Source organism: Mizuhopecten yessoensis, unplaced genomic scaffold (genome assembly GCF_002113885.1).
Source record: "Mizuhopecten yessoensis strain PY_sf001 unplaced genomic scaffold, ASM211388v2 scaffold10697, whole genome shotgun sequence".
NCBI lineage: Eukaryota > Metazoa > Mollusca > Bivalvia > Pectinida > Pectinidae > Mizuhopecten > Mizuhopecten yessoensis.
This window is the reverse complement of record NW_018408676.1, coordinates 422807-442720: the sequence shown is the minus strand read 5'-3', so window position 1 is coordinate 442720 and position 19914 is coordinate 422807. Positions and strand designations below refer to the sequence as shown.

Sequence of the window (19914 nt, the reverse complement as noted above, 5' to 3'; positions counted from 1 at the left end):
GTTCTCCCTTGGGGAGGGGGTAAAGTTTACTATAGTTTATATAGGGAAATAACACTTTTGGGTATATATTTTATCCATTTTCAGCAGAAAATTACTCAAACTTAGTCAGAATCATCTTTGGTGAATGAGAGTATTACTTTTTAAAATTGGGATTCCTGCCCCATCCCCAGGGGCTAGGGCGGGGCCCCAAAGGGAACATTTACCAATATTTTCAAATTCTTATCCTTTGATGACATGACAAGTATTGTATTTCACTTAGCTTACATGCTGATTTCCACATTACATCTAAACAATAAAATAAAGCTACCAGTACCTATGATATAACTCAGGTGACCGCTAAGGCCCTTGGGCCTCTTGTTTATTGAATTTGTATGGATAAAAGTGATTATCTACAAGCTAAAAGCAAACAGGACACAAAGATATATACATATATAGTGGGAAATTGAACATAATATACACAATGGCTTTATAATTAATTTATTTTACATTTTACAATCACTTTGATCCGGGTGAGAGTTATCTTTCTTGAAAAAAAAACGGAACTTTTTGCAGGTCTCTGTTTACATTTAACAAAAATGATGGAAATAAATCAAAAATATGATATCAAAATTATCAATTTATTGTTCTTTAATGGAACCAAATCACCCTCAGTCATGTACACTTTGGACATCATTCCACAGTCCGCTAACTCACGGTATATATATAATTACATGTCAGGTACATATGTGATCAGAGGCTATCGCATGGTATGCCGTTCTCACGTGCACTCACACATGCTTATGAACTCGTGTAAGCACATGATATGCACAATTGAGGTCGATACGTCCGCATTCCATGTGTTTCCTATTTGACCTTTTTGAGGTCATCTGGTCTCTTGCACTGTCTTCCCGTGAGTCTGTTTATGTCTATGAATTGGAAAGCTTTATTCCTGAAGTATGTGTGATTATACATTTCCCGGTAAAATCTCGATATCGGGTGTTGACATATCATCGGCACGCACATGTACTATTGTTTACCAGGGGCCTGTTCGTTTATGCGGAACAACCGGTTTGACCGCTTGTTAGCTCACCTGGTCCGAAGGACCAAGGTGAGCTTATGCCATACCGTTGCGTCCGTCGTCCGTACGTCAACAATTTCTTCAAACGACTTCTTCTTCTTAACCACTGATTGGAATTTAACTAAATTTGACTGGAAGCATCCCTAGGTGGTGGGGATTCAAAATTGTACAAATGATGGGGCTGACCCCCAGGGGGCTGATCATGAGGGGCAGGGCCAAAAGGTGTCAATTTGGCTATATTGCTTTAAGCGACTTCTTCTCTGGAACTAAAAAGTGGATATCAACCATATTTGACTGGAAGCATCCCTAGGTGGTGGGGATTCAAAATTGTACAAATGATGGGGCTGACCCACCAGGGGGCTGAGGGGCGGGGCAAAAAGGGGGCAATTTGTCTATACTGCTTTAAGCGACTTCTTCTCTGGAACTAAGAGATGGATATCAAACATATTTGACTGGAAGCATCATAAGGTGGTGGAGATTCAAAATTGTACAAATAATTGGGCTGACCCCCCAGGGGGCTGACGGGCGGGGCCAAAATGGGTTATTTGGCTATATTGCTTTTAGCGACTTCTTCTGTAGAACTATGCCATGGATATTGATCATATTTGGGTGGAACCATTCATGGGAGGCAGGGATTCAAAATTGTACAAATGGTGGGGCTGACCCCAAGGGCTAAGGGGTGGGGCCAAAAAAGTGTATTACTTGGAAATAGTTGAGATCACCACCATATAACCATGGTATACAATTGCTGAGTATAAAGAGAAGATTATTCATTTGATTCCAGGATGGCACTAGGGTCTGGCCCCGCCCTTGGAGACATAGTCCCTGGGCGATAACTTTAAAATTGTTGAGATCCCCACCCCTAAACTATATATACAAATGCTGGGCATAAAGAGACGAATGCAGTCATGATATTAGAATTGATCCCAGGGTCTGCCCCACCTTTGCACACTTAACCCCTGGGTCATAACTTTAAAAGGGTTGAGATCCCCACCCCAAAACTATATATACAATTGTTGGGCATAAAGAGACGAATGCAGTCATGATATTAGAATTGATCCCAGGGTCTGCCCCACCTTTGCAGACTTAACCCCTGGGTCATAACTTTGAAATGGCTAAGATCCCTACCCCAAAACTATATATACAAATGCTGGGCAAAAAGAGACAAATGCAGTCACGATATTAGAATTGATCCTGGGGACCTGGTTTCTGAGTCAAAGCTTAGAAACAGTTAAGATCCCCACCCCATAACCATACATAAAATTGCTGGGCATGACAAAATCTAATACAGTTATGCTAAAATGATTGGCCTTGGGGTCTGGCATATTCCGTTGATCTCATTTGGAGAATATTTTGCCATGATTGCTAAGGTATCCAGGTGAGCGATACAGGCCCTCTGGGCCTCTTGTTTATAAATGTAAAAATTTCGGTTATAAATCCTGGGGGACCTGCAAAAGTGTATGCAGGCCTTGCAAGGCTTTCTCAGGGATCGCTTGAAAGAAGCATCAGATTACTAGGTCCCACCTTACTTAATAAACGAACAACAGTGGTACGATCGGTTTGACCGTTTAAACGAAAACGGCCCAGGTGTTACTATAATTTGCACTACGATATTGAATGCCCGATACGCAATACGGAAATGACGACACGGTGTACATGCACATTTCGATCAAGATAATTGAGTCCGAGCTGTACTTTTTCCGGAAGTACATCACAAAAATGGACGCTGATGACGATGTGTGGAGCCACCTTAACCGTTAGAATGCCACAGGGCCGATTTGGGCCGATCTAAACTTTATGTTGAATGCCACAGGGCTGATCTTTCTTTAAGAGTTTTTTTTTAGAAAACTGCTGCAAGTGTTGTATTTCAACTTTTGATTTCTCTGACTTAGGAAAAAGGATACGACTAGTAGGTTTACCGTGGTTCAGGCTCACGCCACAACTCATTGTTGATATATCTTGTGCTTAATCCCGTCTACAAATCATTTAACAATAAACTAAGCTCTGTTTTATGCAATGTAACTCTCTTTGTTAGGTCACCTGAGCTTTGCTCAAGTGACCTATTCTAATCGCTTTTCGTCCGTCGCCGTCCGTCGTCGTCCGTCGTGCGTAAACTTTTACATTTTCAACTTCTTCTCAAGAACCAGTGGATGGATTTTTTTCAAACTTGGTCAGAATCATCCTTGGTAGATGAGGCTTCAAAATTGTAAAATTGAGAATCCTACCCCAACCCCTGGGGCCAGGGCGGGGCCCCAAAGGGAAAATTAACCGATATTTCAAAAATCTTATTCTTCAGACTCAGAGGTACTACATTCATTTTCTCTGCGTGGAACGAAAGATCATCAGGGGCTTTACTTAAATTGTAAATTTCAGGACCCCCGAGCTATCCGTTCTCCCTTGGGGAGGGGGTAAAGTTTACTATAGTTTATATAGGGAAATAACACTTTTGGGTATATTTTGACAACTTTCTGTAGGAAATTATTTTTACTTGGTGAGAATTATCCTTGGAGGTAGATGGTTTCAAATTGTAAAATTGAGATTCCTACCCCGACCCCTGGGGCCAGGGCGGGGCCCCAAAGGGAAAATTAATCAATATTTCAAAAATCTTCTTCTCCAGACTCAGAGGTACTACAGTGATTTTCTCTACGTGGAAAGAAAGATCATCAGGGGCTTTACTTAAATTGTAAATTTCAGGACCCCCGAGCTATCCGTTCTCCCTTGGGGAGGGGGTAAAGTTTACTATAGTTTATATAGGGAAATAACACTTTTGGGTATATTTTGACAACTTTCTGTAGGAAATTATTTTTACTTGGTGAGAATTATCCTTGGAGGTAGATGGTTTCAAATTGTAAAATTGAGATTCCTACCCCGACCCCTGGGGCCAGGGCGGGGCCCAAAAGGGAAAATTAACCAATATTTCAAAAATCTTCTTCTCCAGACTCAGAGGTACTACAGTCATTTTCTCTGCATGGATGGAAAGATCATCAGGGGCTTTATTTAAATTGTAAATTTCAGGACCCCCGAGCTATCCGTTCTCCCTTGGGGAGGGGGTAAAGTTTACTATAGTTTATATAGGGAAATAACACTTTTGGGTATATATTTTATCCATTTTCAGCAGAAAATTACTCAAACTTAGTCAGAATCATCTTTGGTGAATGAGAGTATTACTTTGTAAAATTGGGATTCCTGCCCCATCCCCAGGGGCTAGGGCGGGGCCCCAAAGGGAACATTTACCAATATTTTCAAATTCTTATCCTTTGATGACATGACAAGTATTGTATTTCACTTAGTTTACATGCTGATTTCCACATCACATCTAAACAATAAAATAAAGCTACCAGTACCTATGATATAACTCAGGTGACCGCTAAGGCCCTTGGGCCTCTTGTTACAAATAATGTGGAAAGAAAAAATAATCGTAGATTGAGACACAGATGAAAACAAGTTTTCATAAAAAAAACCATATATATATAAAGTACATATGCGAAACAAATTTAACATAAAGTTACAAGGTTTATACAAAATGGGACGTGTCACTGTTCTACACAACAATGTCCTCTTCGGCAGTGGCGATGCACTCCTCTCAAACACAGGGTACACTGGGTTCGACTCCTACGTCAGCGTCCAACACCACCCTCTTCCCTTCGCCTAGAACACACTGCACAGTCTTTTTCTTTATTTTCTGTTATAACTTCAATCCTGACACAACGCCGCACTCTTCTCCTCACTTCTGCCATACCATTCCCAGCAAGGGACTCGACAACTAATTGCGTAAATTTTAATCGTGTTTTCACCGGCTGGTCTGATGTGTTCTTTAAGTACAAAATGTACACATTAAGCATAACCCTGTGAAAGATATGCAATATTATTTTCTTCCAAACTTTTAAAGATTTACGATCCCCAGAATATACATCTACCATAGCCGTCACAACATGAGATTTACCGTTGATTATAGAGGCAGGTAAAACAGTGCTGAGCAAGCAGACAGTTTTTTTGCTCTCCCACTTCTTTGTGACATGCAGAGGATGTTTCCCGACCTCATGAAGACGCTTCCTCCTGCATTTGGATTAGCATCTTTTATTGTTCTTGGCATTGGCCTATTTTTTCTGAGATTACCGGTCAAAAACATGCCGTCAATTAGCAAAGATCTTGCTAGCGATATTGAACTAAAAAAAATGTCACAAAAGATATGGTAACCTTTGTGTAAAAGTTCACAAGCACGCATGAGTCCCATTACCACATTTGTTCCTTGTTGCTCTCCCCTTGGAGTTGGATCATATGTCTTCCCACGATACACAGTCATATTCCTGACATACCCGCTGCACGCCTCTACCAACATCCAGAATTTGATTCCGAATTTGGCAGACTTACTTGGTATATATTGCTTCATGATACTTTTTCCTTTGCTGGCAACTAGAGATTCATCAATAGATAGCTCTCTCTCCGGTGTGTAAAGCGCTTTAAACCGGCTATTTACGAAGGTCAGTAGAGGTTTGAATCTTGAGTCAGGGCTATAACCAGCGTCCTGTGAAAGAAGAAATAAGCACTAAAATTACAACAATAACAATAGCAGTAACAACTGCTTTACCTTGAATATTTCAGTATATCTTGGTTTCTAAGAACTGTTAGTAAAATTCCTTTTTAAGGGCTATGAACGCAAAAGAATCAATGTCCTTTTATCTCCTCTCCTTATACAATGTGAGACGATAGTGAGAAGCAAACATTAATGTGACGTTAGTTTTAAGAATATGCTGTATTTACATTGGTGATACAGAACTTCATATATTCATGAATGACTATAGATGTAGAATGTATAACCAAAAATACCTACAAGTCTTTTTGGAATTCGGTTGACGTCTGTTATGTGTAAACATTTCAGAATAAGCTGAAACCTATTTCTGGGCATCACCCGATGGAACCATGCAGTCCCTTGACTTGGAAGTGAGCTATTCCAAACTTCTGTTATACTTGTTTTCCTTACACGGCCCATGTTGAATATAACAGACAGAAACTGACGAAATTCTGGAAGTGTAACTGGTTTCCAGTCCCTCATCCGTGCACATCTTGACAAAACATGGGTGTTGATGAAGTGACGGGCATACCTATAAATATTAATTACAGCATTTGCAAAAATTCGAGGAAATTCTGGTCATAGAATTCAACAGAATGACGGTATGGGGCTGATTCGTGCCATTTCGTCTATTCGTTAATTTCAACACCCCAAGCCTTGTCCCATTAGCCACCGCGATTTATTGTATTTGTTAAGGACGTGCACCTCAGTCAAAAATTCCTGTATTAAACTTTGTTTTCTTATATATATGCATTTTTAAAGGGACATCACGCGAAAAGCCATATTTTTTTAATGAATGTAGGTATTGTATGCACTTCCACTTATGTAACCTCGCTATCCCCATGTTCATAGTCCGTTCCAAAAGTCCTGTTTGCCCACTTGAATTGTTCGGGAAAGCCCTGCTAAAAATAGCGCCGGTCACGTCACCTGACTAGGCAGTAAACACGAGCGGTCTGGGCGAGATGAAACGGTTTCCAAAGGGGCCCCCAGAGAGGGGCGTCAGGCAACTGCAACTTCTTACCGCACTTTGAAACCAAGTAATATGATTTCTAAGTCCATATTAAAACTTATTGAACAGTAGTTATTCATCATCAGAAGTTAACTGCACACTTGCCAATATTCAGAATTTAAATTTATTTAGCTTTAAACATATTTGTTGCCAATGCCAATAAAATTGAACAAGTGATGGGGCACACGTTTTTACAATTTATCACAGCCTTCTCCCGTCATACATTTACAATTAAACATAAAGTATATATATATAAATATATATTGAATTTATTACCGGAATGTGACATCTGTACGGGGCTAAACACCTTTCTTCAACCATGGGACAAACCTTTCTGTAAAAAGGAATATTCACGAGACGAATATCCCTTTTCAAATGTTTTCATAAAGTGCATATATGCAATGACAAACTACACGCGTATAAAAAAGAGAAACGTTTGTGAATTTGTTTTATTACATTGTACAACTCAATATCTTTGGCCATTTTTTTTTCTTCTATACCATGCATAAACAAATATGTATACTCTATTTCCCACTTTCACTGTCGCCATACGCTAACACTTAATTAGTAAGTCATATTAGCCATCACACACACTAAACTGTATGGCAAAACCACTACGTGTACATGTAGAATATGTGTCAGATATGGGCTACTTGATAATTATATTTTTTCAATACTTTTCATAGATTAAAGCATTCTTGTCAATGGACCCTTTTTATGTTGAGCCAACTTTTCTTTAATCACACATTTTTGTCCGAAACAGATGCCGTAGTTATCGGCAGCACGCGTCATTTTTACAACGTAAACAAATGTTTCTTCCCCTGTTTTCAATACGTATTCTGATTCTATCTGAAGTCGAAGATTAATTCTTTATAATGGAGAAAAGGTTGTTACACGATCATACATTCTAAGTCAACAACATATGAAAACATGAACTGTTGAAATATTACGATTCAAAAAAAATGTTACGCGATCCTATTTACTAGAAGTAGGTTCTCCTTCCTCAGTTATTCATCCTGGCCCGTCATTTTGACATTTTTAATCTATAGCTGCGATAATGTAGCTTTCTGATGACGAGAGATTTTTTTTTATATATTGCGTCGTTGCGCCAGAGGAAGCCGAGTATTCATATTAGTACTAATTTAAATCTTGTATGTAAAAACAAACAAAAAATCGTTTAATTCAGCAATATAATTAAATCATACCATTTTACTGAACCCGGTAATATTATAAATTATGTAAATCTAAAAGTGCACGTATCTCATATGACCCCGATCATGAGTACAGACAGAGACAGTTAACCCTTGGAGGGCCTCATGACAAAATCAAACTAACCAACCACTGTATAGTTATTGAAACACAAAGTAAACTCTCTCCGATACATGCCCATTGACATATTAAACTAAGTTCATCTGTGTTCAAACTTGGACAAAGATACTAGCGAGGTTAATAGTTTTAGATATTTATTCATAACATAAACAGCGCTAGCATTTCTGTCGATTCCATTTCAGCTTAACTGGCTATCCGGAAGAATACATGCACCGTACTAACTGCTAGGGCAGTTATTTTCTCCTTTGAATACTTCCCACCTGTAATAATGATTCCGTAACGTACTCTGTGCGCTATCTTTTGACCATTTGGCAACTTTTCTCTTCGTAGCTGACACGGAACAACACTTTTCTTTGGCTTACTTCACACGGTCAGTCATTTTGTTTACAAAGAAATGGTGTGCAATGCGCATGCGCTAGTAGAGGGAAATCCCTGAACAAAACGTTGGTCAGACAGGTAGAAATACCAATGATTATCTCAGATTTAATCATTTTTAAGAATCTATTTCAGCCAAATCCGATCGTTATCTTCCATAAGGAGTCTCACTTGATATGTTTATGTAGTATTTGAAAAGAAGACAAAAAAAATAGTTACTTCAGCGTGATGCCCCTTTAAATAAGGGAGGTTAATTACTGTTTGTGACAAATTCTACAGCGACATTCTCTAGTGTTTTTTTATGAAGTGGGACAGAAAACGTTAAAATTTGTTTACACTACAAGCTTAAGTAACGAGGGCGCGTTCGATTCATGAACGTGTTGAATGAGTTAGATATCCCAATGGAGTTTTATGGAATCGAATCAAGAGTGCTACTGGATATCTATCTGATATATCTTTGTTCTGTATCAACTCTTGTCAAGACACATGTATTGGTATTGTATAGAGCACGAAGCGTTCTGTAAACTAAAAGTTGCTTCAAAACTTAACTACGATAAACCTCCGGTCAGTTCGAATCGGCGGATAATTCGAACACGTATTTTTTTCAATAAAAACAATAATTTTCTAGTTCAAACTCTGATTGACCCTATTTCGGATAGTCCGAACTTGTCAAATAAAAACGTAAAGTAAGATTTTTTTCGGCAAACTCCATTGAAAGCTCAGGGCGATCGGCCCCGGAAAAATGCCAATACTTTGATCAACAGACACGTTTAGGGAACGGGTTGTACATTGTATGTGTGAGCATTGCAGTACAGCTGTGACAGACAAACCATAAATATATGTCACAGATTTTAGCGTTGATTCATTTTTTTTACATTGTTTGAAATATACATTGTGCACGAAACAGCCTATTTCAACTTAGGCCCCGACAATGTATAAATAACATGCGTTCAGTACAAACTGATGTCACGCTGTATGGCTGTACGCTAAGAAATCGCCTGTGTGTTGTCAGATACAGTGTTAACTAAGCATTTTGATTATTTTATTGCGACCAGACATCCCTTAATTATAACGATAACGTAGGGCAGGACACGATGTCGCGGTAGGAATCGGCCACCCAGCCATGGTGAGTGACGTGATTAGCATTCATGTCAAAGCCCAAACAATCCACAGGTGTCCCAATTAGCGATGGGTAGTTTTGAAGGTGTCAAATAAGTTTGGTAGGTATTAGGACTAGATCACTTATAATTTAAAGTAGACATGTTGATGTTCTGACCTAATTTTACTAACATAAAGACCTATATTTACTGTACAGTAGCGCTTTGTAAACGCAACAGGTTATGTAGACTATGTTTTCAATTTATTAAACGGACCATTCATTACGAAATAACATATACAATAGTTTCTGATTCAAATAAAACCTAACCACGCAGAGACTCAATATTTAGGTCTCTGATACAAGCTAGGTAGTCTTAACTTTTGTGTCACAAATGAAACGTGTACTGTTTCGGGGCCTACACAAGGGCCTCTGCTTCGCAACAACGATCATAATTATCACGAAATGAAGAAAGTTTAATGATCAATTAGCATTGAATTAAATAATATACTATCATTTTACCCATTTATAAATGTGCCATTGTTAAATGCCAGGCCATCGTTGTTACGTATCGACCTTACATTGGATATATAGAGGTATACTCTGGTGAAGAAAATATGTCGGGTATATGTTTGTGACTTGATTTGCACTTTGCCGAAATTTTTGCCGATAGTTCGAACTTACGCTTATTTTCTGAAGCATAATTTTGTATAATCCGAACAGGTTCATCAATATTTATTTAATTTTGTTCGAACTGACCGAAGGTTTACCGTAATCAGCGACCTTGTTTGATGATGTACTACCTCGCGAGAATTATGTCCAGCAAATATAGGTTAGTATATTTTGAACTGGAATATATCAATATAAATTAATTTGCTAAAGAAAGCAAGTATGAAGCAAAATGTTTACTCAAATATTTTCTTCCTGCAGTATCATGTAATAGTCATCATAATGCAGAGTAAAATATCCGGAACATGCACTTTTTTGTTATGCTAACTGAATCAAACCATTGGTTACTTGCAAGAATATCTCACCTGTTGATTTGTCTCACGAATTCCTTCATCAGGTTTACAGTAAAAAATAATAAAAAATAGTCAACTGGTTCCGCATCACGTTAGGGCATTTGATGAAGTTGAGGTGCCACTGGCGGAATGTCATTTCTCTCTGGCTCTGGAGGAAACACCGTAATCCAAGGTCTGTTGGCCATATTTTTGGTAGGAATGACATCATGAACTTTTTGTTTACGTCATATCATCATCTTTTACGTCAGCGAAACTTGTCCTTCCCCGACCCCGGATTTAATTAGGCTGATCATTTTGTTTTGTTTTAGAATTCGGATTGCGACAGCATCTTACAGTGTTATAGTAGACGAAAACCAGTACGATATAACAAAGATGGTTCAATGGTGGCATGCCGGTGTTCGCACTTTAGTCAAAAATTATAATAATTGAACAATGGCGTAACTCTTTAGAAAGTAGAGCTCTACATATTCGAAATCCAAGGTCCTGAACTAGTGTCGAGAGTGTAACCCCTGGATTGAGTAAATGTACAAAATAGAGAGTATGTTCTAGCATTACCTACAAACATGTTGATGTACACAAAAAGTCGCATTCGTCGTTATATAGTGACGGCAAAACCTACAGGTTTCTAAATTATACTCAATTTCTGGCTTGTAAAACAATTTACGAACGATGTACTGGTAAACATTTAACAATATAAAGTAATACATAATGATTTCAGCTTTCCATAGAGGTACCCATGTGGTTCTGGGTGACCAGAATAGTTTTATATGATCTTTTGAAAAAGATCTAATTCAACATAGATTCTATGTCTTTCAGTACGCTTGACGTCCTGGTAAAACGTAATTGAGTCTTCTCATATATTGTTGACGTCATAGTTCAACGACGTCATGATAGGAAATTTGAAAGCCACGGTGAAAACTTGGCCTGACAGAAAATCAGGGTTTCACTGTGGTTAACTAATAGATACTCACCGCACATGGGCCAGGACATAGTTATTATATTATATTATATATAATACAGCTTAATTTTTGACAATTCCAAAACAGTAAGCAGGAAGCTAGGAGGCTAGTAGATTTTTTTTTTTTTTTTTTTCATCAATGGCATTATTTCTTTATTACAAGTTGTATCAGTAAGAATTTTCATATTTTTTTATACAAAACGTCAGTAAGTCGTGGAATGCACTTAAAAATAATTTCAAATGTGATCATTATAGAACTCTGAGTTCTTTTATATTAAAAGAGCTGATTCATCAAAAAGAAGATATTTTGACCAAAGAGCAAAAGTATACATAGCACTGCAATTAATACTGCAAAGCGATTGCTAATAACGCAAAATCATCTCTCGGTGATGTATGTCATGTTTGCTCACGTCTGTCAAAATATGATACAAAACTGTCACCAAGAAATCTATGTTTTGGCAATACAGTACATTTCACTTAATATCACGTCGCTTAATGTCACTTTTCGGTTTTTATCATGTTTTCTCGATGCACCGTTTTTCCTGCTATATAATCTATGTAATTCAATTCTTTTATTATCACTTGTTTTGATATCATTTTTGCTTAATATCACTTTATTTTGGCGACTGTCACAAAAAATTAATTGGTAAATTAATGTAAGAATCATTTATTTATGCACCTGGGATCTGGTGTCACACCTGGACGCGTTATGTAAACAACATCACGACCTAACGGCGTCTTTTTCACACATGGCTGACTGCCTAACAATAGATCGACCCAAATTACCTGTAAGGTCCTCTAGTCGGTATGGCAACTAGTATAAGAATGAATCACTGATGTATTGAAACGCAAGTGTTTGTTTCATCTTTAATTACTGCTCAATTATCGAGTTACACATTAAGTGACCGTTACGTAGGCCTACAAATGGTTTCTGTGAACATGAGGGACTCGATGTTGTTATGATATAAAATAGAATTTAACTTAAATGCTTCATCTAATAAGCGATGAAAATAATAAAACCGTAGCAAGTTTCACGTAATTTGATCGCTTTTGTTTTGTTTTGTTTTTAAAATTATCCAAGCGACATCAAACACCGTACCGACAAGTGAGAATCTGATGTACCACTAAACATTATTTCATTTTAACCCTAGTGGTGCTGAATTGTTCCATTTGGGGATACACCTAGTGCTGAATTGTTTTTTTTGTTTTTTTTTAATTCAGTGAAAACAAATTATGTTTAAATGAATTGGATCTAAGCCATTGAATTCGGTTTATAACCGAGATATACCTAAAACTTGTATATTTAGGCCATTTATACTTACCAGTTGTGTTACTGATGTTTTACAATTCGCATCAAAACAGGCAAAATAAAATTTTCTCTATTCTCACTAAAACTTGCAAAATTATATCTAAATGGTGTTGATATAATATGCAAGTGATTAGATAGTATCTATCATAGATATAGTTACATATTAGACAGGTTGTATAAAAATGTTTGGTAAGTTTTCACTGAAAATTTCAGTATCATGTAGGGGAGATAACTCATCGGTGTGGAAATTCAAATTTTCATAAATTCATATACTAGTTTTCATGTAGTGTTGACGTCAATGTAAGCTGATCCAGCTTCTTGGGATACTAATACCACTTACAAAACATACCTGCAGAAAATAATCTTCATACTCCATATTTTTCAGTTCCAATTAAGTGAAAACAAAGTCTGTCTAATCATTATAAGCAATATACCAGGGTATAACCGTACAAGTCTTATATTGTCCATCTAAACAATGAAAGTTAGTAGTGAAATGGTAAAAATATATACACATCGGATTTAACATTACTCCTCGGTGTGGTCTTGTTCTCCTAACTTTTGCGGTTTGAAGGCTAAAATGTATTCCGACTTTGTGTGATACAACTGAAAGCAGGGCTCGATACACAATGGTACACAACACTGCTGGCACTGAAAGCAGGTTTTGTGTCCTGTCCTTTTTGGAGGTGTGATGCCTGGATTGGACGATTTAAAGATGTCGGCTTCAGCTGGCCCACACACAATGCACTGTCTCTTGCCATGAGCTCTTTTGTTTGTTGATGGTAAATGGCTAAGGAAATGCCTTGCTGTTAATCTTTGAAGATTCTCTGCAGATTTCACCTTTCTTCCTTTTTGACCCATTCTTGGAACTTCAGCAGCTTCAACCATTTGGGCCACAAGCTCTCTCCTGAATATTCTTTGCTGAACTGGTTGAGGGATCCTGTACTTGTAGAGGAGGTACAAATTTAACACTGCTAGATCAAGCATATGGAAAAACACTTTCTTCCACCACTTTAAGGTCCGCCGGTTAAAGCCTCCATAGGCAACCATCTGGTCACAGCGGTCAACAGCGCCCATGTGACGGTTATATGAAAGGACACAGTCTGGCTTACGAATATGGTTGCCTTCATGATCTCGTTTCCCTGTGTCAACCATGCTACCTGTTTTAAAGCAGGGTAAAAGTATTGAATGCTGACATGCAAATGGTTACCAGATGCTGTAGTTTACTTAAATACAAGTTTGAATGTAGTTGTGAAATTCTATGTGCAACTTTTTTTTCAAACGATTCACTGATAAATGTCTGTAAAATTTATTGTTTTATGTTCATAAAATGAAGTTCATATTTATTTTACCATAATAGCAGGGATTTCGATCTGTGAAGACTTTTTTTTTTGATTTACCTGAAGTTTATAATACTGTACTGCACAGTGTATCATATATACATCATTTCAACACTGCAAGGTTATATATCATGTACGCATAAATGTACATCTTAAAAGTTTTTCTCTCTCTTGTTTTAACTTTCTGTTTGCCTTTTCTTTTTCTTTTTGTAGTTTTGCTTCCATTTTAATACGCTTACCTTCTATAATCTCGGTGCTTGTAAGTAATCTGTAACTGGTCAAAGCAGATACAGCCTTTTTCTTGTTCTTTGTAGCGGATGGAAGCGAAAATATTTTGTCCAAGTCAGTGTTCCAGCTCCAGTCATTGCCGGGAACGTTGTTCTCTGTAAGGGTGAAATTACCGTTTCCTAGAGCTTCTAGCAGTGTCGGAACATCCGCTTCTGGTATCTCAAGGTCTGCAGTTGTCATGACGTTGTTGGGTTCATCAGACGAAATCGCAACCGAAGTGGCTTCAGCTAGAATATCCAATGACGTATCCAGCGATAGATCCAGCAGCGTGACAACTTCATCAGCAGTAAAAGCTGTTGCAAAGATGATCACGTTTTCTTTAACGGCTTCCTCAAGGAGCTCAAGCACCTCGTGGGAACCATGGGAGTCTAGTATCAGCAGCTGAAGCCTTGCTGGACCACAGTGTTTCATAAAGACCTCTTTGAACCACATGGTTCCAAGGATGTCGCACATCCAAGCCTTCTGCTGGTACGCCCACACAGTTCCCTGCCGTGCGCCAAGTGTGGAGAATGATTCCAGTGCCTTTACTGTTTTACCTTTCACGATACAAAGTGGTGGCATTCTGCTCCCAGATGCATTAATGGTAACAAGGATGGTGACATTTTCTCTGGAGTTTCCCATCCTACCAGAAAGGGTTCGAGCACCTTTTCTGGCAGCCACTACGACCGGGCTGTGCTGGAATTGTTTACCGGTCTCATCACAATTCCTTATGCGTTCTGGTGTGAGTGAATTTTCCGTGATAACTTCTCCTAGTTTGATAAAGTAGTTTGATACTACTCTCCTATTCATCATCCTTGACCGGGTTGTACTTAGCTTCTCCGGCTTGCGTAGAACGATTTCCGGGTGCCTAGTTTTAAAGCCTGTCCACCAGTCGTCCCCTGGGATCTTGTTTTTGAACAGGGTTTTCAGCTTCATAGTAGCACACAACCTAGATACTCTTATGAGTAGCTGTTTTTTGGTCAATCCAAAACCCTTCTCCGCAGCAGAGATTATTTTACACACAACCTCGTTTTCAATGTTTAGGGGTATCGCTGGTTTCTTTCCAGGTCTAGCACCAGGGCTTATTTTCCCATTAACGTGGTCCACTAATGTGACTTCGGTATTTCAAAGGCAGTGGTTGCCTTCCCGAAACTCATTGCTCCTTGTTTGATTGAAGCAACAGCTTTATCTAGAGCATCTTTGGAGTACCATGAATATATATTTTTGATTTCTTTGGCATGTCCCTACAAACAAAAAGGTATATGAAGAAAACCCAAGTTCTGAACATGTCATTGATTCCGAAATAGCTCAGTGATGGGGATTTTACCACCGGAAATTCGCCCTGAGATGTGTGATTGGATATCAGACGTGCTGGGAGTTTGCTGCCAATATACAGCTAGCAGTACCGGACATGCAAACCAATAAATATCACGGATAGCTATATGATATATCGGTCAAGAATGCAATTACGAGTATTTTAGGAAAATATACACAGAAATCAAAACAGAGTCCAAACTAACACAAAAATATGGGATAAATAAGCCAGCGCACAGCTTCAAAGTGCGGTTATTACATCAGTGGTGTTTCGCGAAAATTAAATAAAATTGCAGGAGTTTCTTGTAAAAGATTCTGTCAACGGACAGATGGACAAATAACCCAATTTAAAAAATGAGCTTCATTTATTTTGTGACAAATTATGAAGCAATGTTTTTGTCTGCTAAAATAAATCACTCTTGTTAGAACCACATGGAGGCCTTAATGTGGGAGGAAACCCGAGTACCCGGAAAACCCAAGTGGTCGGGCAGGTGATCTTATATCTTTACACAGGGAAAGGGCTTGATATAAGTTGTAAAACTTGTGCCCAATTCCATTGCTATGTAAAAAAGGCAATAAAATATGTTTAAAACAAAAAATATTTTTACACGATTGATTGGGGAATAGAACCCCGTCTGTTTTGGTAAAAGGCGAGTACGCTATCCACTGCGCCAACAGACCGTCTCGTTTGTGGTATTGAGGTGTATGCCCCTCCCCCTTTCAACCCCACCCCCTGTACTTTATGTAGTTTATTTCATTAACAAATGCTTAGTGAGACACACAACTCAACAGCCTTTTATAGTCACATGTTCACTTATATTTCATTCAAACTAGAACTGAAAATCGTGAATTTATTTTCAAATTATTCTGAAATTAAAATGTCCACGGTGTAGTGTTTGTCTTAATTCATCACAGTCTGATTCTTTACAAAAAGATCCTATATAGCAAATTTGCGAAGGACCCACTTATCTGTTTAGATAGGTTGACAAAAATGTATCTGCGAAGGAGACCGCGTATCTGTTTAGATAGGTTGACAAAAGTTTTACTTTCAACATGCATGGTTCATGTATAAGTCCTGAATCAAATAATGGCCCAAGTCTATCAGCCTCTCCTTTTTTGATGTACGCCTCTTTTGCACCTGATATTTTGTCCTTGATGACCAGTGCATTTTCATGTTGGGCATTTGATCTCTCTCGTTGCACAATACAAGGCTTGTCTACTGTTATGGAATCTTTGTCAGCACAATACTTCATTCCAACGGCATGCACGCCAAAAATAAACACCTTACGCATGATGACCTGAAGTAAATCGAATATTTGTCTGTCATATATTTGCGTATTGGCTATTTTACTTTGTACAAGACATCACAGATTCCTGTTCCACTGCAAGAAAAACACTAGAGAGTTCCACTTTAGTTTTCACAGATATAGTACATTAAACAGCCACATAAGAGCTGAAAGTTCATTACAATCGAAAACATGGTTTACCAAAGCAGAAATGTAGGAGGTGACTATAAAATCGAAACCGGTCACTGACATTGAATCTGGAATTTATTCTTTCACCGTCAGACTGGAAATGATCGTTAATAAACATAACATTAACACAAGAAAGCTAATTTCTTCACAATTGGATATATGAAAATAATGAAATTACAATGTAGTAGGTATTGGTTTGATTTTTTCTACTAATGAATATTAAACATATTCCAAATGTTTTGAGATATGTTTTTAGCTCACCTGGCACGAAGTCCGTCGTCCGGTGTCAATATTTTACTTTAAACGACTTCTTCTTAATAACCAAAAGGCCTAGGGTGTCGATATTTGGCCAGAAGCAAACTGGGATGAAGGGCTACAAAGTTTGTTAAAATTAATGACCTTCACCCATTTTCAAGGTCACAGGGGTCAAATATGTTAAAAACTTTAAACATCTTCTTCTTGATAACCAAACTGCCCAAGGAGATGATATTTGGCCAGTAGCATGCTTGGGTGAAGGGCTACCAAGTTTGTTCAAATGAATGACCTTCAATTATATTCAAGGTCACAGGGGTCAATTGTCTTAAAAAACCTTTAAATAACTTCTTCTGAATAACCAAAATGCCCAGGGTGATGATATTTGGCCAGTAGCATGCTGAGATGAAGGGCTACAAAGTTTGTTCAAATGAATGACCTTCACCCATATTCAAGGTCACAGGGGTCAAATATGTTAAAAACTTTAAACAACTTCTTCTGAATAACCAAAATGCCCAGGGTGATGATATTTGGCCAGTAGCATGCTGAGATGAAGGGCTACAAAGTTTGTTCAAATGAATGACCTTCACCCATATTCAAGGTCACAGGGGTCAAATATGTTAAAAACTTTAAACAACTTCTTCTGAATAACCAAAATGCCCAGGGTGATGATATTTGGCCAGTAGCATGCTGAGATGAAGGGCTACAAAGTTTGTTCAAATGAATGACCTTCACCCATATTCAAGGTCACAGGGGTCAAATATGTTAAAAACTTTAAACAACTTCTTCTCAATAACCAAAATGCCCAGGGTGATGATATTTGGCCAGTAGCACGCTGAGATGAAGGGCTACAAAGTTTGTTCAAATGAATGACCTTCACCCATATGCAAGGTCACAGGGGTCAAATATGTTAAAACCTTTAAACAACTTCTTCTGAATAACCAATATGCCCAGGGTGCTTTTAATACAGCATTATCCTGAGATAGGTGACAGCTCTGTAAATAAAGAAATCATAACTGATGGGTGATTATGGATTGCCTTGCAATACTTTTAATTACCTTGTTGACAAAAGCAAATTATTAAAACATCATGAATCATGATGTGCAAAAAGTCAATTATCAAGAAATTTGCATTTTTTTTTTGTATTTGAATAATGAAATTTGAAGAGACAGAAATTGCTATCGCTTACAGCCCTCACACAGACTTAATGCCGTTGCGCGGCGTCCATCGGCGTCGGCCAGCGTCCATCCGTCGTCCGTCCGGTGTCAACTTTTCCATTTAAATGACTTCTTCTCACTAACCAACTAGTCAAATGTCATGATATTTGGCTGGTTGGTTGCTTGGATGGAGCCCAACAAAGTTTGCAAAAAGAAATGACCTTGACCCATATTCAAGGTCACAGGGGTCAAATTTGTTAAAACTTTTAAACGACTTCTTCTGCTTAACCAAAAGGCCCAGAAGCGTGATAGTTTGCTGATAGGTTCATAGGATGAAGTCTGACAAAGTTTGCGAATAGAAATGAAATTTGCCCATGTTTAAACATTTAAACAACCTCTTCTGAATAACCAAAAGGCCCAGAAGCGTGATATTGGCTGATAGGTTCCTAGGATGAAGCCTGACAAAGTTTGTGAAAAGAAATGACCTTTGCCCATATTCGTGAGGTTAAAGAGGTCAAAATTGTTAAAACCTTTAAACAACTTCTTCTGATTAACTGAAAGGCCCAGAAGCATGATCTTTGGCTGATAGGGAAATGAGATGAAGCCTGACAAAGTTAGTAGAAAGAAATGACCTTGACCCGTATTCAAGGTCACAGGGGTCAAATTTGTTAAAACCTTTAAACAACTTCTCCTGATTAACCAAAAGGTCCAGAAGCGTGATATTTAGCTGATAGGTTCCTAGGATGAAGCCCAACAAAGTTTGGGAAAAGAAAAAAATTTACTTACTTTGATGTCTTTTTTCCTAACAGATCTGGCGTGAGGGATTAGCAGTATTCATCACCTTTGCTGTATCGTTAAGTTGTTTCCCAGCGATATGTTCATCTATCACATCACAACATAAAGACAGTTCAGAGTGGTCTGGTAAGTTACCTCACAACATATAGACAGTTCAGAGTGGTCTGGTAAGTTGTTTCCCAGCCATATCTTCATCCATCACAACACAACATAAAGACAGTTCAGATTGGTCTGGTAAGTTGTTTTTCATCCATATGTTCATCCATCACATTACAACATTAAGACAGTTGAAAGTGGTCTGGTAAGTTGTTTCAAAGCCATATCTTCATCCATCACATCACAACATATAGGCAGTACAGATTGGTCTGGTAAGTTACCTCACAACATAAAGACAGTTGAGAGTGGTCTGGTAAGTTGTTTCCCAGTCATATCTTCATCAATCACATCACAACATAAAGGCAGTTCAGATTGGTCTGGTAAGTTACCTCACATCATAAAGACAGTTGAGAGTGGTCTGGTAAGTTGTTTCCAGACCATATCTTCATCCATCACACCACAACATAAAGGCAGCTAAGAATGGTCTGGTTAGTTA

The 19914-nt window shown here is 38.2% G+C and overlaps 1 protein-coding gene across 1 annotated transcript in view; it reads left to right on the top strand.

Annotated features, from left to right (window-relative positions):
- The window catches only part of LOC110461875 (equilibrative nucleoside transporter 3-like), a 123472-nt gene that overhangs the window by 73772 nt on the left and 29786 nt on the right, over nt 1-19914 (top strand). The window contains exon 10 of the mRNA XM_021515594.1: nt 19337-19448. Within this exon, the coding sequence (XP_021371269.1) occupies nt 19337-19448 (112 nt within the window). The remainder of the gene's footprint in view (nt 1-19336; nt 19449-19914) is intronic.